Source organism: Mirounga leonina, unplaced genomic scaffold, assembly GCF_011800145.1.
Source record: "Mirounga leonina isolate KUSES-001 unplaced genomic scaffold, KU_Mleo_1.0 Mir_201, whole genome shotgun sequence".
NCBI classification, from domain to species: Eukaryota; Metazoa; Chordata; class Mammalia; order Carnivora; family Phocidae; genus Mirounga; species Mirounga leonina.
In genome coordinates, this window is record NW_023270504.1 from 14,704,793 (window position 1) to 14,724,481 (window position 19,689).

The 19,689-nt window shown below is 39.1% G+C and overlaps 1 protein-coding gene and 1 long non-coding RNA gene across 10 annotated transcripts in view; one reads left to right on the plus strand and one right to left on the minus strand.

Moving 5' to 3' along the window:
• The window catches only part of PLEKHA5 (pleckstrin homology domain containing A5), a 244,241-nt gene extending 235,645 nt beyond the window's left edge, over positions 1 to 8,596 (minus strand). For 5 of the 9 annotated variants that reach the window (XM_035028124.1, XM_035028122.1, XM_035028123.1 and 2 more), the window contains exons 1-3: positions 8,376 to 8,548; positions 8,156 to 8,235; positions 5,768 to 5,825 (exon numbers count right to left, since the gene is read on the minus strand). In XM_035028124.1, the coding sequence (XP_034884015.1) occupies positions 5,768 to 5,825; positions 8,156 to 8,235; positions 8,376 to 8,467 (230 nt within the window). In that variant the 5' untranslated portion in view covers positions 8,468 to 8,548. Of the gene's footprint in view, positions 1 to 5,767; positions 5,826 to 8,155; positions 8,236 to 8,375 lie in introns of all 9 variants that reach the window. The other 4 variants (XM_035028131.1, XM_035028129.1, XM_035028121.1 and 1 more) reach the window with 3 other exon arrangements.
• LOC118025608 overlaps positions 8,263 to 19,689 on the plus strand; it is an 11,806-nt gene continuing 379 nt past the window's right edge. Inside the window, exons 1-2 of the long non-coding RNA XR_004683365.1 lie at positions 8,263 to 8,410; positions 16,479 to 16,588. This is a non-coding gene — a long non-coding RNA (uncharacterized LOC118025608). The remainder of the gene's footprint in view (positions 8,411 to 16,478; positions 16,589 to 19,689) is intronic.

The following is a 19,689-nucleotide window of genomic DNA, read 5'->3' on the forward strand; positions in this document are numbered from 1 at the left end:
ATGAATGTAGAATTCCATCTACACCCTCAAGTCTAGCTCAACTCCCACATCTTCCTTCAAGCCTTTACCAGACCTCCCCACTTAATCTGCCTCTTCCTCCTGGGCTTTCTTATGACACCATCTGACAGACAACTAGGATCTTTTTTTTTTTTTTTTTACACTATTTACTCCAATTGACACATACACATATACACATGTAACTTTTCACATTTAACCCCAACTTACACCTATCTGTTATGGAAAAGTAAAAGGGTCACAGGAGAGGTGCATTCATCAACAAATGCTAATAAACCCTTTATTTTTCCTGGACAGATAAAGGTGGCTATACAGGGATGTTTATATCTGGCCAATTTCCAGGGCTTCCAACTCTCACTCTTCTAACCAATTTTGTATTTTTCTACTCCTTGTTTTTTCCCTTTCCTAAACATATACCAGAGCTGTGAGAATAAGAAAAACTAAAGAGGTCTACCACATTAAGGGGAAAAACATTTAAGAAATCCAAAAAGGGTTCTCAAAATGCAACAACCTGAGGTGTGGGGAAGCCTCTTACTCTGTCCCAATTAACTCCTTCAAAGACTAGAAGCCAACATCATCATCATTGATACCACTTACTTAGAGACTAACTGGATGCTACGCATTAAGCTACACACTGAAACCACAAAGAGACACTAAGCAGTCCTGGTCCTAGCATTGGTCCTTGGGCTAAAAAGAAGGACAATGGGTTTCCACAATAAAATCCACTACGATTGGAAGTCCCAGCTTCCTAATCTTGACACTCTAAATGCAATTCATCATTGAAACTTTCCTAAACTGTCACAGAACACTCTACATTTCCTTTAAGAAGATAGTATTTTTAAATTACCTATTTGCTCCATTTTTTGTTTTGTCTGTTTCTACTACTAGAGTATAGACTCTAGGAAGGCAGAGTCTCCTCACTGTATTGTAGAGCACCTGGAACAGTGCCCATCATTTACTAAGTACTCCTGAGAGATTGTAAATGAATGACCAAATTCTAAGACCCTGTTAATATAATACTAGTCACAAGAGTTTTAGGGGGTTAAACAAGCTTTTATTTGTAGGCCAGCCTACTAACCTAACCACTGTACTTGTTTCTATGAAATAAAACCTGTAGTGTCAGGCACCCCACTTATGGAGAGATACATATCATAGGGCCTGTTTTTAATGCCCAGTATTTTTAGGTATAGAGGGGCTTTAGTGCAGAGATCTTAATTTGAATGCTAGTGACTAGTAGTGAGGCTATATGACCTACAATAGGCCCTTAACCTCTTTAAGCTTCAGTTTCATCATCTGGAAAAAAAAAAAAAAAAGGAAAAAGAGAGCAATAAAAGGCCACTGTGAAGATTAAATTCATCTAATGCTATGCTGAAGGACCTAGTACTAAGTAAGTCCATCTTTCCCACCATCTCCCTCTTTTAACACACTGCCTGTTTTTTCCTATATTACAGACTCCTTGAAGTTTGAAACCATAGTTCATAGTTGTGGTGTACCTAATGAATTAGCATAAACTGCTTCACACACATAATCACATATTATAGCCTAAAACTCTGTTATGAATATAAAAAAGAAATATAACATCCATGAATTGTTCTGAAGCATTATACTGCTATACCCAATTATATATTACAATATCAATGTACCCAACAATTTTAAATATCAAATATGTAGTAATATATTCTAAGATTCTTGGTGGCAGTTATGTTACATTCCCTATCCTTGCTCATAGTTCAAACAGTGAAGAAACACATTTATTTTCTCACTTACAACCTTAAATGGCTATGTCAAACTAGAATTCCCTTCACTGCAGGTTGGTTTGAAATTCCAAGCACACATTATATTCAGCTATCGCAGATACTGAAATGAAACTTCATTAGTCAAAATTCAAACACTGCTCTATTTGCATATCTAAGAAAAAGTTCAATTTTCAGAACTTAAATTTTAAGTCAAGAAAAAAAGCAATATGAAAATATAACCTCACAAAATTTACATACTACTTTTATTACCCTGCAAAGACATTTTTTGATTCCCAATTCTGCCGCATAAGACAATGACCTTTAAATAATCAGAACAAAGTTTCTCACTGTTCAGAGAGCATTGTTTTAAGATTTACTTGGCACTTTAAGTTAACCATCTTAAAGCTTTGAAGCACAAAGGAATAGTGACACATCCATTTTAAGCTACCATGACCTGTCATTACAGAGTCATTAAGCAGTAATTTCAAGGGGTAAGCAGAAAGCTTTATAACTTTCAAATACATTAAGATTAGCCTCTGTACTTCATAAGCTAAGTTATTTGGATATTTAAAGCTACACTTCATAAATTATAAAATTCACTGATAGTTTTCTGCATTCTTTCTAAAGATAAATAACACGAATTAACTGTTAAAAAGCAATACAGAAACCCAATAATCAAATCAAACACTGTATATATGTGTTTTTATACGTACACGTGATGATTTCTGAGCTGGCTAGCTTAAGGTATACAGAAAAAATATTCTTCTCAGAAAGAAATTATTTATCTTTATGATAAATAATTTCCAAATATTAACATTCTTTTGTACAAATGGATTTAAAGTAAAATACATTCTCTATATCATATATTCTTTTACCTAACCGTAAACTTTCATTAAAGAACCAATTTCAAAAATTATATAAAGTAAACTGATTATCCAATTCAAATCTATACAACTCTTCATTCCGATTAGGTCCTTTGTTGACGCAGCTCTCCAGAGAAGGTATCTTACAAAGCACAAAATGCAGCAACAGAAAGAAAGCACACCCAACTCTGGCACTACACACTTCACACTCACCTGTGGTTATCTATACAAAGTTTAAAATAGTTGGCATGACAGGAAAGCTAAGGAGCTTTCCGTATTTCTCACATCATGTCTTCTTGACCCTTAAGTTAATCATTTTGCAGACTACTACAAATTCCCAAAATATTATAAAATCCAGAGAAATTTAAAAATGGGATGGAATTCAGAAGTTGCCATTTCCAGCCAGCCTAATTTAAAGGCATGAAGACTGAGCTCCATGGTCTTTAAGAAGGTCAAGACACAGCCCAGCTGTTATGACTTACCCGAACTCCAATCCTCTTTCACCTTACCACCACAAGAGATGCAATGGTCAATACCAAAGTATTATCCAAAAATAAATTCTTTTTGGCAGTGTGCCATTTTGAACAACCACCAACATTTGTTCAGAAGAGAAATAATCTGAGAGTTAAATGTACCTTTGGGAACAAAAATAGAAACTCAAGTTCTTTAGGTCTTTCTTCTTGTTAAGGGAACCTCCCAGGAACACCAGATCAGGATTAGGAGGAGGATCAACACATCTTTTATTGATCTATCTTCCCTCTTCCCATGAGAACAAAACCCACACTGTTCACTATATCACAACCTTTCTTGTAATTTGATCAATAACATCCTTTCTTCATCTAAGAATGAACCAACAATGAGAAATACATCCACCAACATTAATCATTTTCCTACTTCAGACTCCTATCCTTTCTTCTCTGAACATTCTAAATATAGTTCACGTTCCTGCTGTTTCTCATCTTGCTGTTTTTGTAGCCTATAAGTTCCAAAGGCATGTTTCTGTTGTTTTATTATGTGGTGTGACAATGGAAATAGTAATTCTTCTGACTACTTCTATGATTAAAATGAGATTCAGACATGACAGTATATGTGAAAGCACTTGGTAAATGGCAAAGTTTAAGATAAACGTAGTGCCCCTATCATATAAGAACGATAAAGCATCCCTAGTTGCTCATATACAAGTTAGCAAAAAATTTCTAGGAAATTATGGCCTACATTAGCGATTTAACTAATCTTAAAAGAAATTAGTCTGATACATCCAGAAAGAAAAAGGAGTAGCACCTAACATTCAGCAAATCATGTATTTTTGTCAATGATCGTTTTACTTCGAAGAAGTTTAATGAGTGATATATTTCTATAACATGCTCAATTTTAGAACAAATCACTTTCAAATATAAATTATTACTACTTTCAGGCACAATTATTGGTTGTCTACTAATATCACATGATTAAAACCCAGTAATTTAAAAATGCCATCAGAATTAAAGTAAAATTATTATAGCTTTCTTAATATTGTCCTCATTTTCCTGAGAAACTTACTTGGGCATGACACTCAAAGAAGATTCTAATTTGTTTAAGTCAACATAAAAGAAAATCTAATCAAAATGGCTACTAGAACAAAAGAAAATTCAGTCTTTCTAACAGCTCAGTTCTGAAATAAAACATTTTCAGCCCCCACAAAATAACATTTTGTACTATCGAATAAATGTTCATCTAAGAATGTACATATTCACAGGAATTAAAATATTATTGAGAATTACAGTGTTACTCCTATTCTTATAAGATTAGCTAGGCTTAATGTACAGTAAAATTATATTGGATAAAAATAAATTAACTCTATCGAAAAAAACTTTCTTCAAAAATATCAATACTACATCCAAAAAAAAGAAGCATCCCTTTTCATGGCAATACAAACTCACTTTAATACAGGATGAAAATAGCCACTAGGAAAATATTTGGTGACTCTGCACTTCACTTATGCCTTTATTTTTTAGGCCATCTAATAATGTATAGCACAATCTCCAAATAAGAGATGTAACTGAAAAATACCCAGAGAACAATCACATCATGAAATCCTCTATGCCTGGATCTTACTTCTGCCTTCTCTATTTCTATATCCAAATGTAATCATTCCTAATACCTATAAATATCCCTTGACATTTTACATAAATATCATTCTGAAAAATTTTTAAACCATACAAATAATTATAATTTAATGGAATTATGGTGTGATCTTAAAAATATCACTTAGTAAAATAACTTATTAGGTCCAATGAAATAAAGGTGACTTTAGCTAGGTATCTGTTATTATTAATAAACTACTGACATCTCAATCAAATCTTGTATTTAAGTATTCTTTCAAGCCTCAGTTCCTTAAAATTCAACAAAAAATTTTAAAACAAGCTCTTAAGTAAATCGTTTCTAATTTAAAACAAATATAAAAACCACCTTTATTTTCCCCTTGGGAGGTAAAAAAATTTCCTACATACTGTTGACCTCAAGCATTGTTGATTTGTCTCCAAGTACTACCAAATGAACACAGAATAGAAATTAGTTCAATGTTCTATAGAATTAAAAGTCAGGACTAACTGGTCATCTCTCCTTTGTAAGCTCTAGTGAAAGCCTTTTATTCAATCACAAACAACCATAAAACATTTGTATTTTAAAAACTTATATTTAAGTAAACTAAGGCAAATTACAATGCTCCAACAGATGCTTGTGAAATAATTACTATTTGTTTGTTTTTACTTTCAGCCCTGTCATTGTTCATCCAACTGTAACCTAGCTTCACATCACTTTTGCTTCTTATTAACAGCTCTGGTCAAAATACACATGAAGAGAATTCACTTTAAAAGAAAAAAAAAATATGGTAACATGCTAAAGACAAAATACTGTAATGCTCTATCACCCAGGACCAAAAATGTAATTGTGGCCATCAATGATCTAATTTCCAAATGCATGAATGTCCAGGCAAATGACATAAGAAAACTATGTAGGTGTCATCTTTCCTCTCAAAATTACAACACTATATAAAGGATAAATATATGATAAACCTTAAAAAATTATGATCATATCTAGAGATACAACTATTCAACAGAAGAATAATTATAGCATTCAAATTACGTAGGAAAAAATCATAATTAAAAAACTCACTTTATATAGTATCTTGCACCTTCAAAAGTATATGCTTCTTCCCAACCAGTAGGCAAATCTAAAAAACATACATTTCACAGTTAGTATTACTTCAATGGGATAGCAAAATAAGTTTCAATCCATTTTAATTATTCATTTTCATGATCAGCTATTTTCATTTATTAAGTAAATTTCTAAAAAAAAAAAAAATGTTGGACCAGTAACAAAACTCATAGTCAACAAAATATCATTTTTGGGAAAATGGCGATTCAAATTTAAAGCCACCAGAAAACAATGAACAATATTAGAGATTATCTCATGATTATACACTTTAATGATCAGTGAGAAAGCACTACTCTCTGGCATCCAAAAAAAGCAAGGGAAGCCTTTTAATCCTAGGTAAAATACCCATGATGGTTGGCCAAAAAAAAAAAAAAAACCCAAAAACACCCCTGCGTTAAAGGCAACACCTGCTTCTTAGGTATACTGTGTCTATTTTAAGACCCAACTTCAGCTACATAAATGAATCCATCCCGGAAGTGTCACTGATAAGAAAGAACTTCCTAAGTCCTTAATTAGGGGGAAAGAGCTCTGACATCACATACTCAATACATGTATGTTTCTACAGACTTGACTTCAAGAGATGTGAAGTTTCAAGTAATAAACCTGGGAACAATTCAGGTGAATGATGGTCATTTATATGCTACACATTACTAATGACAAGTGGCTTGGATTTAACCATATCTCTCTGAAATAAAAACCAATGATGTGTGTACAAAACCACAAAGTCAAAGCAAAGTAAACCAAACCAGAAAAAAAAAAAAAAGGATCGTGTCTTAGAAATTAATGTGAAACCAAAAAAAGAATAAAATTTTTCTGTAGTGTTAATATTTTCAAACCTGTGGGGGTAAACAGGATACAAATTCATATTACACATAACCAAAATAAGCATGAAATAACCCCACAAGATGATTAGGGTAAATAATTTAAATACCATATTGTCTTTTGTGAAATAAGTTTATCATCCATAACGCAAAGAGGCCATGAGAATTGAAATATATATGCAAAACACTGAAAGGTATACATAAGTCAGAGACTGCAGCGGGGAGGTAAGAAATATGACAGTGTGTTAGTCAGAAATGCCTTAAAAATGTAACCTCATCATGCTTGCTACACCAGCTTTCCCTTTCCTCCTCCACCTTTTTGCAAATATGGAAATCAGTCACTTCACTGAACTCCAGAATTTAACAGAAAAGGCATGCTTGTTCAACATCCTGGCAACTCTAAGAGACTCACCGAATCTCAGAGTTGGAGAGCAAGTATCCCAGAGGACTGCTGAAGCCAGCCTCACCTTCGACCCAAACAATTCTCAAGCCTTTCCGATTACCAGAAAGAGAGGCAGGCCAGTAAGAGAACACATGTTACATTTCAAAGACAAACAAGTTTCACGAATGTAAACAAAGAATGACAAAAGAAAGCCAGACCAGCACTGAAGCTACAATCAACCTTTCTCCAGCTCGACTCATATTCAGTGTTCAAACAAGCTAGCAAAGGCACCGACCGGAGATCCGCTTCCCCGCCGACCCTCTCCAATTAGGGCACAAATGCCCACACGCGGGACACCCCTAGCACACCCACCGCCTCCTGGCGGTCCGTGCAACCTCTCCGCCGCTGCCGGGGACTTTGAATCTCGCCGGCCAGCAACTGCAGCTGCAAATGCCTCCTCCGGCTCCGGCTGCCGCTCTGGCGGCGGAGGAAAAGCGCCAAGCGTTTCCCGAGCGATTCACTGTCACACAGAGGATCGCAGCCCCCCCAGACTCCTCTCCTCCTCCTCCTCCATCAGTCACCTACCCACAAGTCCCACCTAGGAGGAGGAGGGAGCCGCACGACCGGAGGCAGTCGTCCGGGGAGCATGGAGAAGATGTGGCTACCATTATCCCGGCGGACGAGTGCCAGGGTCCGGGGCTGCAGGGAGGGCAGTGGGAAAGGACTTCCTAAAGGGTGAAAGGGGGTGAGGTCAGCGGGAGAGGGTGGTGGTGGATGGATTCAGGAGTGGCTGCGGGAGGAAAAACTCGGGATCACAGATTCCTGGGAGAGGGGAGTCGGCCTCCCTGGGGGCGTCGGGGCGGCGGCGGGAGGTGTCCAGGTTGGGAAGGGGGAGAGGGCCCAGGAAGAGGGCGCCGTCTCCAAGTGGCGATGAAAGGCTCAGGAGAGAGAAGCGTTCGGAGACTCGAGAGAACTCCCGCGGCCCCTCTACCTGCGGCCGCCCCGCCGGCCTCCGCCCCACCTCGCCGCCTCCCGGGGACGGCGGCTGGGGGCAGGTTGCGGGCAGGCGGCCGGGCGGCCGGGCTCTGCCGCCTCCTCCCGGCGGAGCCAACTCCGCTCGGGCCCGGCCGGGCTCAGCGTTACCTGTGCTCTGCCGCCGGTGTCCGGTAACCACGGCCTCGCCGGTGACGGGGTGCAGCCAGGTGGTGCTCTTCGCCTCCTCGCTGCACGGATGAGAGAAGGGGCAGAGACGGAGCGTGAGTGGGGGCGCCGGAGGAGCTGAAGCGGCGCAGACCCGGCTCCCTCTTCCCTCCCGCCAGCCTCCCGCACCCTCCGGTCCACCGCGCCGCCCCCTGTTCTTTACTTGATGAAGAAGACTCGGCCGCCCCTGGTGATCCCGTAAGTCCAGGACCGGGGCAGGGAGCAGATCCACTCCAGGTTTAGATCCGCCGCCATGTCTGATCGCCAGCCGCCGCCGCCGCCGCCGCCTTCTCCTGCCTGCCGCCCCGGCTGCCGAGGGAGGAGGGAGCGAGCGAGCGAGCGAGCGCAGGGAGCGCGGAGCGAGCGCCGCCGGAGCGCGCCTCCCCGGCCCAGCGCGCCCCCGCGCGCGCCCTACCCCCTCGGGCGGCGCCCGCCCCGCCGCCCCGGCTGGGTCGGGCCCGCGTCGCCGCCCCTCCGCATCCTCCGCGGCCGCCGGCCGGCCGCCCCGCCGCGCGCTCGGGGGATGGGCGAGTGGCGCCGCGCCCCGCGGCCAGACCCCTCCCTCGCGCCCCTCCCTCGCGCCCCCACCCCGCCCGAACGAGGGTTCCGGGATCGATTGAAAAAAAAAACACACACAAAAAAAACCGCGTCCTGCCCCCGGGGCTTTGCCCGAAGGCTTCCCAGCCTAGAGCGGGAGTCAAAGGGAGCGTAATCCCTGCGCCCCAGATTGCTCTCTCTTTAGAACAACAGGAACACAGCAGCTGAGCTTTGTTTTTTTAGAGCTCTTGGATATCAGAGATTTTTCAAAAATGCATATATATATATCACTTTAAAATAGAAAACTGTTTCATTAAAGCACACGGAAGGCTTTTCCTGTTTGTGTTTTGTGTGCCAGATATCAGAGGTTTGACTAGTTACCGTGGGCCCATGAAATATGAGTAGATTCAGACTTGATAAAACAAGTTTGCCTCTTCCTAGGCCCCTTAAATCATATGATGTTTTATAAAATAAAACCTTGACTTTTTCTCTTTTTTTTTTAAAGATTCGATTATTATCAATCTGGATTTCTACTTTCCCATATCTCCCATAAATTACAATGTATTCCAACTTTATAGAGTCCTTGCGACGGTGCACATTTTAAAATCCCCACAACAACCCTATGGATACTATGATAATTAATCCCCATTTTACAGATGCAAAAAACGAAGTTTAAAGAAACCGTAACTTGCCCAAGGTCACAGTAGTAAGTGACAAAGCCTGGATTCAAACTAGCTCTAGTATTTAAAAAGTCTATTTGTAGAGCCGCATTGCTGTACTTATTTTAAAAGTCTTGTTTCCTCTGTACCCCACCCCTTTTTTGTTCTTTAAACAAGCAAAGGGCAGATTTCCATGCAACTGAAATCACCCCTAACCCCACCTAGGAGTACTTGCCTCTTCTCTTTGTCTCTGGTCCTCTGCCACACTCGAAATTGCTTATGCATCTTCACGGCAAGATGACTCATGCCAACAGGATACACAGTTCAATAATAATAGTACTACTTGATATTCCTATAACACCTTTTCTGACCAGTCTTGGGTGCCTCCTGAAGCTTTATCTCATTTATCTTTCCAGTAGTTCAGAGAAGCAAACCATCTCCGGCGCCTAGGTGGCTCAGTTGTTAAGCGTCTGCCTCGGCTCGGGTCATGATCCCAGGGTCCTGGGATCGAGTCCCACATCTGGCTCCTGCTGGGTGGGAAGCCTGCTTCTCCCTCTCCCACTCCCCCTGCTTGTGTTCCTGCTCTCGCTATCTCTCTCTGTCAAATAAATAAATAAAATCTTAAAAAAAAAAAAAAAAAGCAAACCATCTCTTTCAACATTTAAGGAATCTAAGGCACAGAAAGGGTAAATGACCTTGGCCAAAGCCATATCCAGCAAGTCAGGTGGGGCCTGGATGAGAATGCAGTTTCATTGGACATTTTCTCTCATACTCTAATTCCCCAAGGCCATTCTGTCTTTGCTGAAAAGAAGTCTGCAATTACTGCTATAATTTTCCTGTCCATCTGCATACACAAGGAAAATAAAACAACACATCACTTTAATGTTTTCTCTTTTTGGTTCCTTTGCATTCTCCTCTTTCATTTTGCTACTTATTACTTCTTGACATCTTATCTCCTGCCCAGTCTCTGGAAAAAGTGCCATTTTTTTTTTTTTTAAGTCAATGAATAACTAGCAGGAAATGTTCCACATTACCATCAGTGGTCACTGGTTATTACATAGCAAGAAAATCAAGAGCTATTGGCATTATACTGTGCTATCATTAGAAATTAAAAAATCTAAAGTGAATCCTTCTAATACCATAATAACTTTAGAAATCTACTGTTAGTCCAGCTATAGTATTTGACTTTTTGACTGGGTACTGTTAAGAATTCTTTAGGCTGGCCATGTATTGTATGGGGATTCCTTTTAGCTGTGAATCTTTGATGTTACAAGATTCATTAGTGCAAGGCGTATTTCAAAAAGTGATAGAGATTCACTTAATAAAAATGTGTATCTTGGGATGCCTCCATGGGTTAAGTGTCAGACTCTTGACTTTGGCTCAGGTCATGTTCTCCAGTTGGTGGGATTCATTAAAGCACACGGAAGGCTTTTCCTGTTTGTGTTTTCTGTGCCAGATATCAAAGGTGGGACACGAGCTGTGCTCAGCGGGGAGTCTGCTTGAGATTCTCTCCCTCTCCCTCTGCCCATCCCCCCCAATAAATAAATAAATAAATAAATCTTTAAAACAAAATGTGTATCTTTTTTTTAAAGATTTTATTTATTTATTTGACAGAGAAGGAGAGAGAGAGCACACAAGCAGAGGCAGAGGGAGAGGGAGAAGCAGACTCCCCACCGAGCAGGGAGCCTGATGCGGGACTCGATCCCAGGACCCTGGGATCATGACCTGAGCCGAAGACAGACGCTTAACGACTGAGCCACCCAGGCGCCCCAAAATGTGTATCTTAAGAAATCACATTCACAGTGTTTAAATGGTAACCTAAAATCTTAAGTACAATTCTATGTGTCCCCAAGTTTAGGAAAGCAGTAAATAAAAAACTAAAAGATAGATGTACAAAATGAGGCATGCTTCCGATTTGAGGAAATAATAGCCCTCTTGCCTTCAGGGAGCCAATAAAAGCAGCTTCATACATGAGAATGTTGAGTTCTCTGGATAATGTTTACCCTTAATGAGTAAAATAGTATTTTTCTAAAAATTTTCCTAGAATGACCTTTGTCTGAAACTTTATTGCCTTATCCTGGTCTGTTTTGCCTTTTAGTTGTATGTACTTGTGTGTCTCCTTCACTGCAGGAGGCTGGGAGTCATGTCTTCCCTATCACTGAATCCTTCCCAACCATGACTCAGTACTCAAATGGTTATTGAATTTCATTTTCTTCCCAATGCCTCCACCTCCCAAAGGAGTTATTTCCTAATAACATATCCCCTTTTTATCACCCCATACCTCTTCAGTAACTGACTCAGACCTAACCTCATATATAACCTCTGTTTTTTATTGCATTTTTTCCATATTTCTATACTATGAGACTATTTAATTTCTCATGTCATGATCTACTTTTTTGAGTAGTATTATCCTATGACTATTGCAGCTTCTCTGAAAAAAAAAAAAAAAAGAAGAGGTTTCAGAAGTACTGAGCACTAAAAATAAATATCACTCCATTGATATGTAGAGGACAATCTTTGTCCTAAAGAGCTTCCAGTTCAAACAGAGAAATACACATGATGATAAGAACAACTCAGATGAAAGTTTCTTAAAATATGTGAAAGGAAGAAGAACAAGGTGACATCTAGGAAAACAGCAAATCAATGTTCCCCCCTTTTTAATAAAAGGGAATGAAAAAAATCTTGGACTCTTGAGAGAGAGAAAAATTCTTTTACTATCAAAAAACATCTGTTCATACATATTAGTGTTTATAAAAATCTACCAACAAAGTTTTGTGACTTTGATTAGGTTGTCTCTCCCAATATATTTGCATTACCTTATATATTTTGTTACATTTTAGTTCACGAAGTTAAAAAATATTGTAAACAGTTCCTTTAATGAGTCATCTGTAGAGTGTTCTAGATCATGAAAAGTTATAAGGAAGGGCAAAATAAAGGATTCAATTAGCTTAGTGGAAATCTAGGCAGAAAGGAGGGCAATTGAGGGTCTAAGTCAGGGAAGAAAAGTAATATTTGGAACTTGATTTATTAGGGATTTTTTCTTCAAAGATTTTAATTTAATTTTATTAATTTTATTATTTTTTGTTTTAGAGAGAGAGCTGAGGGGGGGGCGGGGGGGGAGGCCAGAGGGAGTGGGAGAGAAAGAATCCTAAGCAGGTTCCATGGCCAGCATGGAGCTAGGCTTGGGGCTCGATCCCACGACCCTGAGATCATGACCTGAGCCAAAATCAAGAGTGGGACACTTAACCGACTAAGCCACCCAGGCACCCCAGGGATTTTTTTTTTTTCCATTAAGGCATAAATTGTTAAGAGAGTTATGGATAAAATTATTTTGTTCATTCATTCAACAATCATATATAGGCTCCCTACTATATATGGTGCACCTGCATTCTGCTTGGTCACAGCGATTAAAAGACTTGGCCTGCTTTGGGCAGCTTAGAAAGGGAGATGGAGATGTAAATATTTAAGTACATTGTGGAAGCAGCATCTCTGTCTTTGATCATAGAAATAAACATTCTGTAACAGTTGTTTTCCAAAGGGTGTCCTATGAAGCACTCAAGACCTATCTCAAACTACAGTCTTTTAATGTTGATGTTTTGGAGAGCTCTTCAGTTATGAACAGGGATAATTGCGGGAAAAATGTAGCAGCACTCGTTACCCCTGCTGCTGCTGGCCGATCCCTCCACTCCACAGTCAGTACTAGACTCAGTCGGCATCCGCCTGGAGGCTTGGAAAGAATCTTGAAAGGGAGTTCAAAATTGTCTTCAAGGAGCTTACAAATCTGAACCCTTGGACTTGATCAATTTAAACACCTCTTCCTCTACCCTAGTCAGCAAAGCTTCAATCATCTACTTCTCTCTCTGCTGTAAAAGAGAAAGACCAAAATTCAAATGGTGGAGATTTAAGAAAGGAAGTAGGTTATAATGCAGGGGCAGGGGGGCAGCATAGAGTGAGTCAGCAGTCTGGCTGAATTTTTTGCTTGGCTTTGCCATTAATTTGCTGTATGACTTTGAGCAAATCATTTAAACTCTACTCCTCTCAGACCTCTGAATCCTCATCTGTAAAGTAAGAGCATTGATCTATTTAAGACATTACTTACGATTCCTTTTCCCTCTAAAGTCTTCTGCTTTACTGGGTATTATGTAAGACTGATGAAATCACTGACCTCTACCTCTGAAACTAATAACATATTATATGTTACTTAACTGAATTTAAATAAAAAATAAAAATAAAAAAAAATAAAGTGGTCCGCTTTGTTGGGGGGTGAGCACTCCAATAGCTGAAGGTGGGGATGTTTTGTCATAATGCACAGACACGAGTAGGACACCTGCTATATAGACTGCTTAGGATTTTCTGCCACTCAGATAGTTTGTTAAGGGAGAAGTTTGGAAGAGCAATTTACAAAATTCTTTCACATGTAATATCGTATTTAACTTGTACAAAAGGCTCTGTAACATCGACATTAACAACACATTATAAACAAAAAATGGGCTCCATGAAGATACTACATAATACAGCCATTAGCCAGGTCTTCGGATATTAGATTTCAAATTCTGTCCACAAAGTATTCCTGTTCTAGCCAAGCTCTGTTCATTGTGTCCTCTTCCTTCCTCCCGGTCACTCTCCTACCTACTGCAGTTGGTGTCTGCTCTCACCACCTCACTGCACCTGCTGTTCCAGGTCACCAGTGTCCCCTTGCAGGCTGCCAAGTCTGCTGGATGCTTTCAGTTCCAAGTTTTCGTGACTTCTCTGCTGTACTCACATGTCACCACTTCTACTCCTTTGAGACTTTCCACTTTTGGCTTTCATGATACCACTTCCTTGAGGTTCTCCTGCTCTTGCTATAGATTATCCAGGTCACCAGAGAAGCTTATATTTAATTATTGATTCCTGAGCCTCTTTTCAGACCCACTCAATCAAAACCTCTGAGGATTAGACCAAGGAATCCACATTTAACAAGCACTTTGGTGATTCATATGGTAATTTCTGAGAACAATGACCAGTATGAAAATAATTCCTAAAACTATGTTTCCAGCCTAGATCTCTCTCCTGAGTTCTAGACCATATACCAAATTTCTTTGTAGACATGTTCCTTCTGGAATATTCTTTCTGGATGTTCCTCAAGTATGTCAAACTCAACATTCCAAAACAAGCCACTTTTCCTCCAAATATGCACCATCCCAATGTAGTCCCCTCCAAGTGAATGGTAGCAGCATCCCAATAAATAGCCACATCAGAAACTTCTGAATCATCCTCCCGCAACCAGTTGGTTAGTAAATTCTATTAATTGTGCATTACATATATCACAAAGTTATCTCTCTTCCTCATTTCCCATATCCAGATATAAGCATTCACCACTGCTACCAGAATGATCTTTTTAAAAATGCAAATCTGATTATGGTCCTTTCTTGCATGAAATCCTCTCATGGCTCAAAAAACTTGGAGGATAAAATGCAAAGCCTGTTGCCTGGCACTGGAAGCCCTTCTTGGTCTGAGCCCTGCCCACCTGCACGCTAGCCATATGGAATGGCCTACTGTTCTCAGAACAAACCAGGTTCTTTCAAGTCTCCATACATGCTACTCTTTCTCCCTAGAATGCCTTCTTCTCTGTTTACCTAATAAACTACTACTTGTGTTTAAATTCTTAGCTCAAAAGTTAACTCCATTAAGAAACCATCCCTTATTTCTTTGGGGCAGTCTAGCTACTCCTTCCACCATACATGCTCCCGTATCTTCTCTACTGAATTGTTATTATAATCTACATCTCTTTCCCCTCCCAAAACTCCATAAACAAAAACATTGTATTTATTCATCTTTATCACCTCGCTTTCAATAAATGTTATTTACATGAATGAATAATATAGTACTGACATTTACATAGTGCCCTATATTTCACTCTATATTTGATATTTATTTCTGTTTGTATTGCAGCAACTTGCCAGTGAGTCATGTTCCTATCCTTTCTTAGATTTAACATTCTCTTCAGCTTTTTAGAGACTATCCCTTATAGAAGAGGCAAAACATGGCATGGGCCCAAGAGCAGCCTAGCAGTATATGAAAATAGCTGCTTTCTGTAGAGCTGTCTACCTGCCTTAGAGAATACTAAGATTTGTAGTTATACTGAGTAAGATACTGAAGGACAGGAAGGATTCAGCATTATATTTAACTTGGTCAAGGGATCTATGGGGCCATCTTTTGAGGGAATCCTTCCCAGAAAAATATTGATAAAAATAATATGCAGTATTTTTGAAATCAAATGCTATAGCTAGGTGAACTGGGGAAGAAACACGTAGGCTTATACCATAATCACAATTATGTGTATGGCTGTAAGTGATAAAGGTTATCAGATACCAAGCCCCAAGTCCAAGGAATAAATGAAAGAATGAAGGGTAATCCTTTCCTCCCTCACTATTGGTATTTTACACAATCCACCAGTACTCTCTGAACAGACGATTTTTCTTTAATGTCTTAAGTCACTATCTGCTTAAAGCAGAAACTTTTTTTCCCACCTGATGATTCATGTCTTTTTAGAGAAAATCACGTACACACACATGTTATATGTCTATTTTTGCAACCAGTTTCGAATTCCTCAGTTTCCAGTTGTTTTTTTCAGTTACATGTAGAGTTAGATAACCAGTAATCTAAATTGGAGTATCTGTAATTAATTGCAATATATCGTAATAGCTCAAATTAATGAAAATGTAATGTGAATGCAAATTTTTGTACTATCATAGGCACTGCCTTATATATAGTTAGTATTCAACAAATGCTTAGTAATTGAACGGATCATAAAATAACAGGGTACGGTGCTAGGGGAAATACTGGAGGCTTTTTAGCAAAGCGTTTCTGTTTGGGATACATTTTTCTTAAAATCAAGCAGTTATAAACTCAGAGGTGTCTCATCAGTGGGATTTCTGATCCGAAGAACACGCATGTTTGACCTATGAAAATTTAAAAAAATTATGAATAATTACAATAGGAAACTAATAGGTTTACAAAGAAAAGGGCTAAAAAATAAATCACAGCTGCTTAAATTTCTCTCTTTTCACATGGTTGCATCTGGGTAATAGAGGGAAGAAGAGAGACTGAGCTGGAACACATTATGAAGAAAGCCTAGCTGTCCACTGGCGACCTACCCTGCTCCAACGGTGTGAAGATCTGAACCTAGGAAACGACATTGGTTAGAATCCTGTGTGTCACTCTATTTCCAATTGTGTCATTCTGAGCCCAACTTTACCATTTCTATAGAGGAGATAGAATTAGCTATTTATGTTTTTTTACTAGACCATTTTTTAAGGGCTTTTTTGGCAATTTTGATAAAAGGGTAATTTTCAGATTTTTATAATTGTCATAACATTCATCATTGGCAAAATGCAATTAATTCTGTTTGTTGGCAATATTAAACATGCTCAGAAAATCAGATGCTGTTCTAATTATTGATGAAAATAAAAAAATCACTCGTGTTCATAAGCAAAAAATTTGCTGCTAAATATTTTGATAGCTGGAGAAATTTTTCTTTTTATACTATTATGCACTCTATGGTAACTAATCTTTATTACATGTCATTAGGGATCCTTTATCTGCAGTTCATTTATTCATCCAGTTTAAGTACTAGACACTTTTCATGAATCTAGTGTATATGTCATATACTAGGCTAGGGATAGTAGGGACACAAAGAAATACAAATTCAGGTTTTGGCCTTCAAAGTGTTACAATCAAGTTGGGGTATAAAGGAGTGGGCAAAAGATAAACACACAAATATTATATTGGTAATAAATGGTATGATAGATACTGCACAAGATGGAAGATAAAAGCTTTTAAAAGGGGCATCTATCCTGCAACCACGAGGAGAGGTGTCAAGGAGGCCCTCCAGGAGAAAATGGTACCTGAGTTACTGTTGTTAATTAACACTATCTCTACAAGGACTTCTTGAAATTGGTGAATTACACCGTAAGCTGATTCTGCCTTTCTTCCCCCCTCCTCCAGCTCTGGTGAGGGCTTAGGTATAAGAGGTCCGGGGCCATGTGTGGCAGAAATTAATTCTTCACCCCAACATTTCTTCTTCTCTATTAGATTCCACCCCCCTACCCCCCACCCCTGATTTTTTGCTGGATGTTTGGATGCTTAAAATAAAGATGTAGTTCTCAGGCACCCTTTTACCTAGATGTGAGTCCTTGGATTGGGTTTTGGTGAATGGGATATAAACAGAGAAATGTATGGCATATTATGGGACATCTCCTTAAGAGATGGTTTGCAAATACTTGGTCCTGCTCTTTTCCCTCTTCCTCAACCTGCTGCTTGGAATGTGGATGAGTTGTAGCTCTTTGTTGGGTGAAGAAGACAAAGGACACCTAGAGATGCCAGAGCAGACACCTGGATGTAGCCTGGGTCCCTAAGGATTATAGGCAGCAGAGGCAATGTAACTGCTCTGAACTTACAAGTGAAGGAGAAATCAAATTCTGTCTTGATTAAGCTAATACTATTTTGTAGGGGAGGGGGGTCTTCTGTTACTCTCAGATGAACCTAATCTTACCTAATATATCATGTCTATCTTATTTAACAGCACTTAGTACATGTTGGGTGTTCAATAATTTTTTAAATGAATGAATGAATGTACGAATCTCTATACACATCAAAATTTCATACATAAAATTTGCCTCATGCCTCAGTAACTCCTGATTTTTCTCTTAGATGAACCAGATTTTCTCATTGCTTCCCTTATGATTTATTGATGGTAAGGCAGACCCTTACAGAAGCTGCTTTAACTCATTCTGGCAAGTAGATTATTAATTTTTTTGATATCTTAATTTGAACTACAATCGTCAAAAGTTAACTAACCTTCCAAATATCCATACTACTTTATTCTCTTTATAGGCTACACATTGCCAGTATGTTATATTGCAAACAAACAGCAAAATTGACAGAAAACTTGAACCAAAATAGGTACCTTTGCCAACTATGCACTGATGGACATACGCTGTGTTGTATTTTTTTTTTTAAAGATTTTATTTATTTATTTGAGAGAGAGAGAATGAGAGACAGAGAGCATGAGAGGGGTGAGGGTCAGAGGGAGAAGCAGACTCCCTGCTGAGCAGGGAGCCCGATGCGGGACTCGATCCTGGGACTCCAGGATCATGACCTGAGCCGAAGGCAGTCACTTAACCAACTGAGCCACCCAGGCGCCCCGCTGTGTTGTATTTATGTTCTATCTACCCAGCTCTCAAGGAGAGGCTCAGAATACTAACCATGCCAGAATTTCATCAAAATTCTCCCAAAAACATGGTCTGCAGAAAAGTTCTACTTATCAGGGGCAAGACAAAGTTGTCAAGAAGATTTATGTCATATAGGTTGTTCTACATATAATGAAGTCTGAAGGGTAAACATTTTAGAAAACATAAAAAAAAACCCTTTCAAATTGTTCTGGTCCACTACTTGGTAGTGCATTTTATTAAACATTTTGAGATGCAGCAAAGAGCACTAACTCAGAGATCTAAGCTTTGTGCAACTTTGATACAGGTTATTTTCACTTTCTGTCTCTCTGTAAAATGGCAGAACTTTTACCCACCACATTCTGTTATGTGTGTTGAAACAGATAACATCTTGAAATAGCTTGAACTGCTCAGATATAAATGTTTTAAAATAAAGATGGCGTTTTCCTAGAGTAGAGAAGAAAGAAAGGTAATTTAAATTAGTAGTAATTTACATGCTGTTCCCATCTCTGGGCAGCTTGCTGTGATTTTTCCTCTGTAGCCCATCACTTATTTTCAAAATGATTATTCAAAAATAAAACTGGAGCAGCGGTTGTTTCCTTCTGAGATAGTTGTATATGAGAATTGTCATTTATGAAATTATACTTAATTTGGAAATGGAGATCAGGTGTTTTTAAAAACAGATGAAGGATGGGGTGCCTGGGTGGCTCAGCCATTAAGTGTCTGTCTTTGGCTCAGGTCATGATCCCAGGGTTCTGGGATCGAGCCCCACATCGGGCTCCCTGCTCTGCGGGAAGCCTCTTCTCCCTCATCTACTCCCCCTGCTTGTATTCCCTCTCTCTCTGTGTCTCTCTCTGTCAAATAAATAAATAAAATATTAAAAAAAAAAAAAAAACAACAGATGAAGGAAGGAAGGGAGGAAGGAAGACAGGAAGACAGGAAGAAAGAAAGAGAAAGGAACCACACTATCCAAGATTCTGATTATCTATCAGTTAATGGTTAGGAGCTCAAATTGATTTTTTGAATTCTTTCTTTCTTTCTTTCTTTCTTTCTTTCTTTCTTTCTTTCTTTC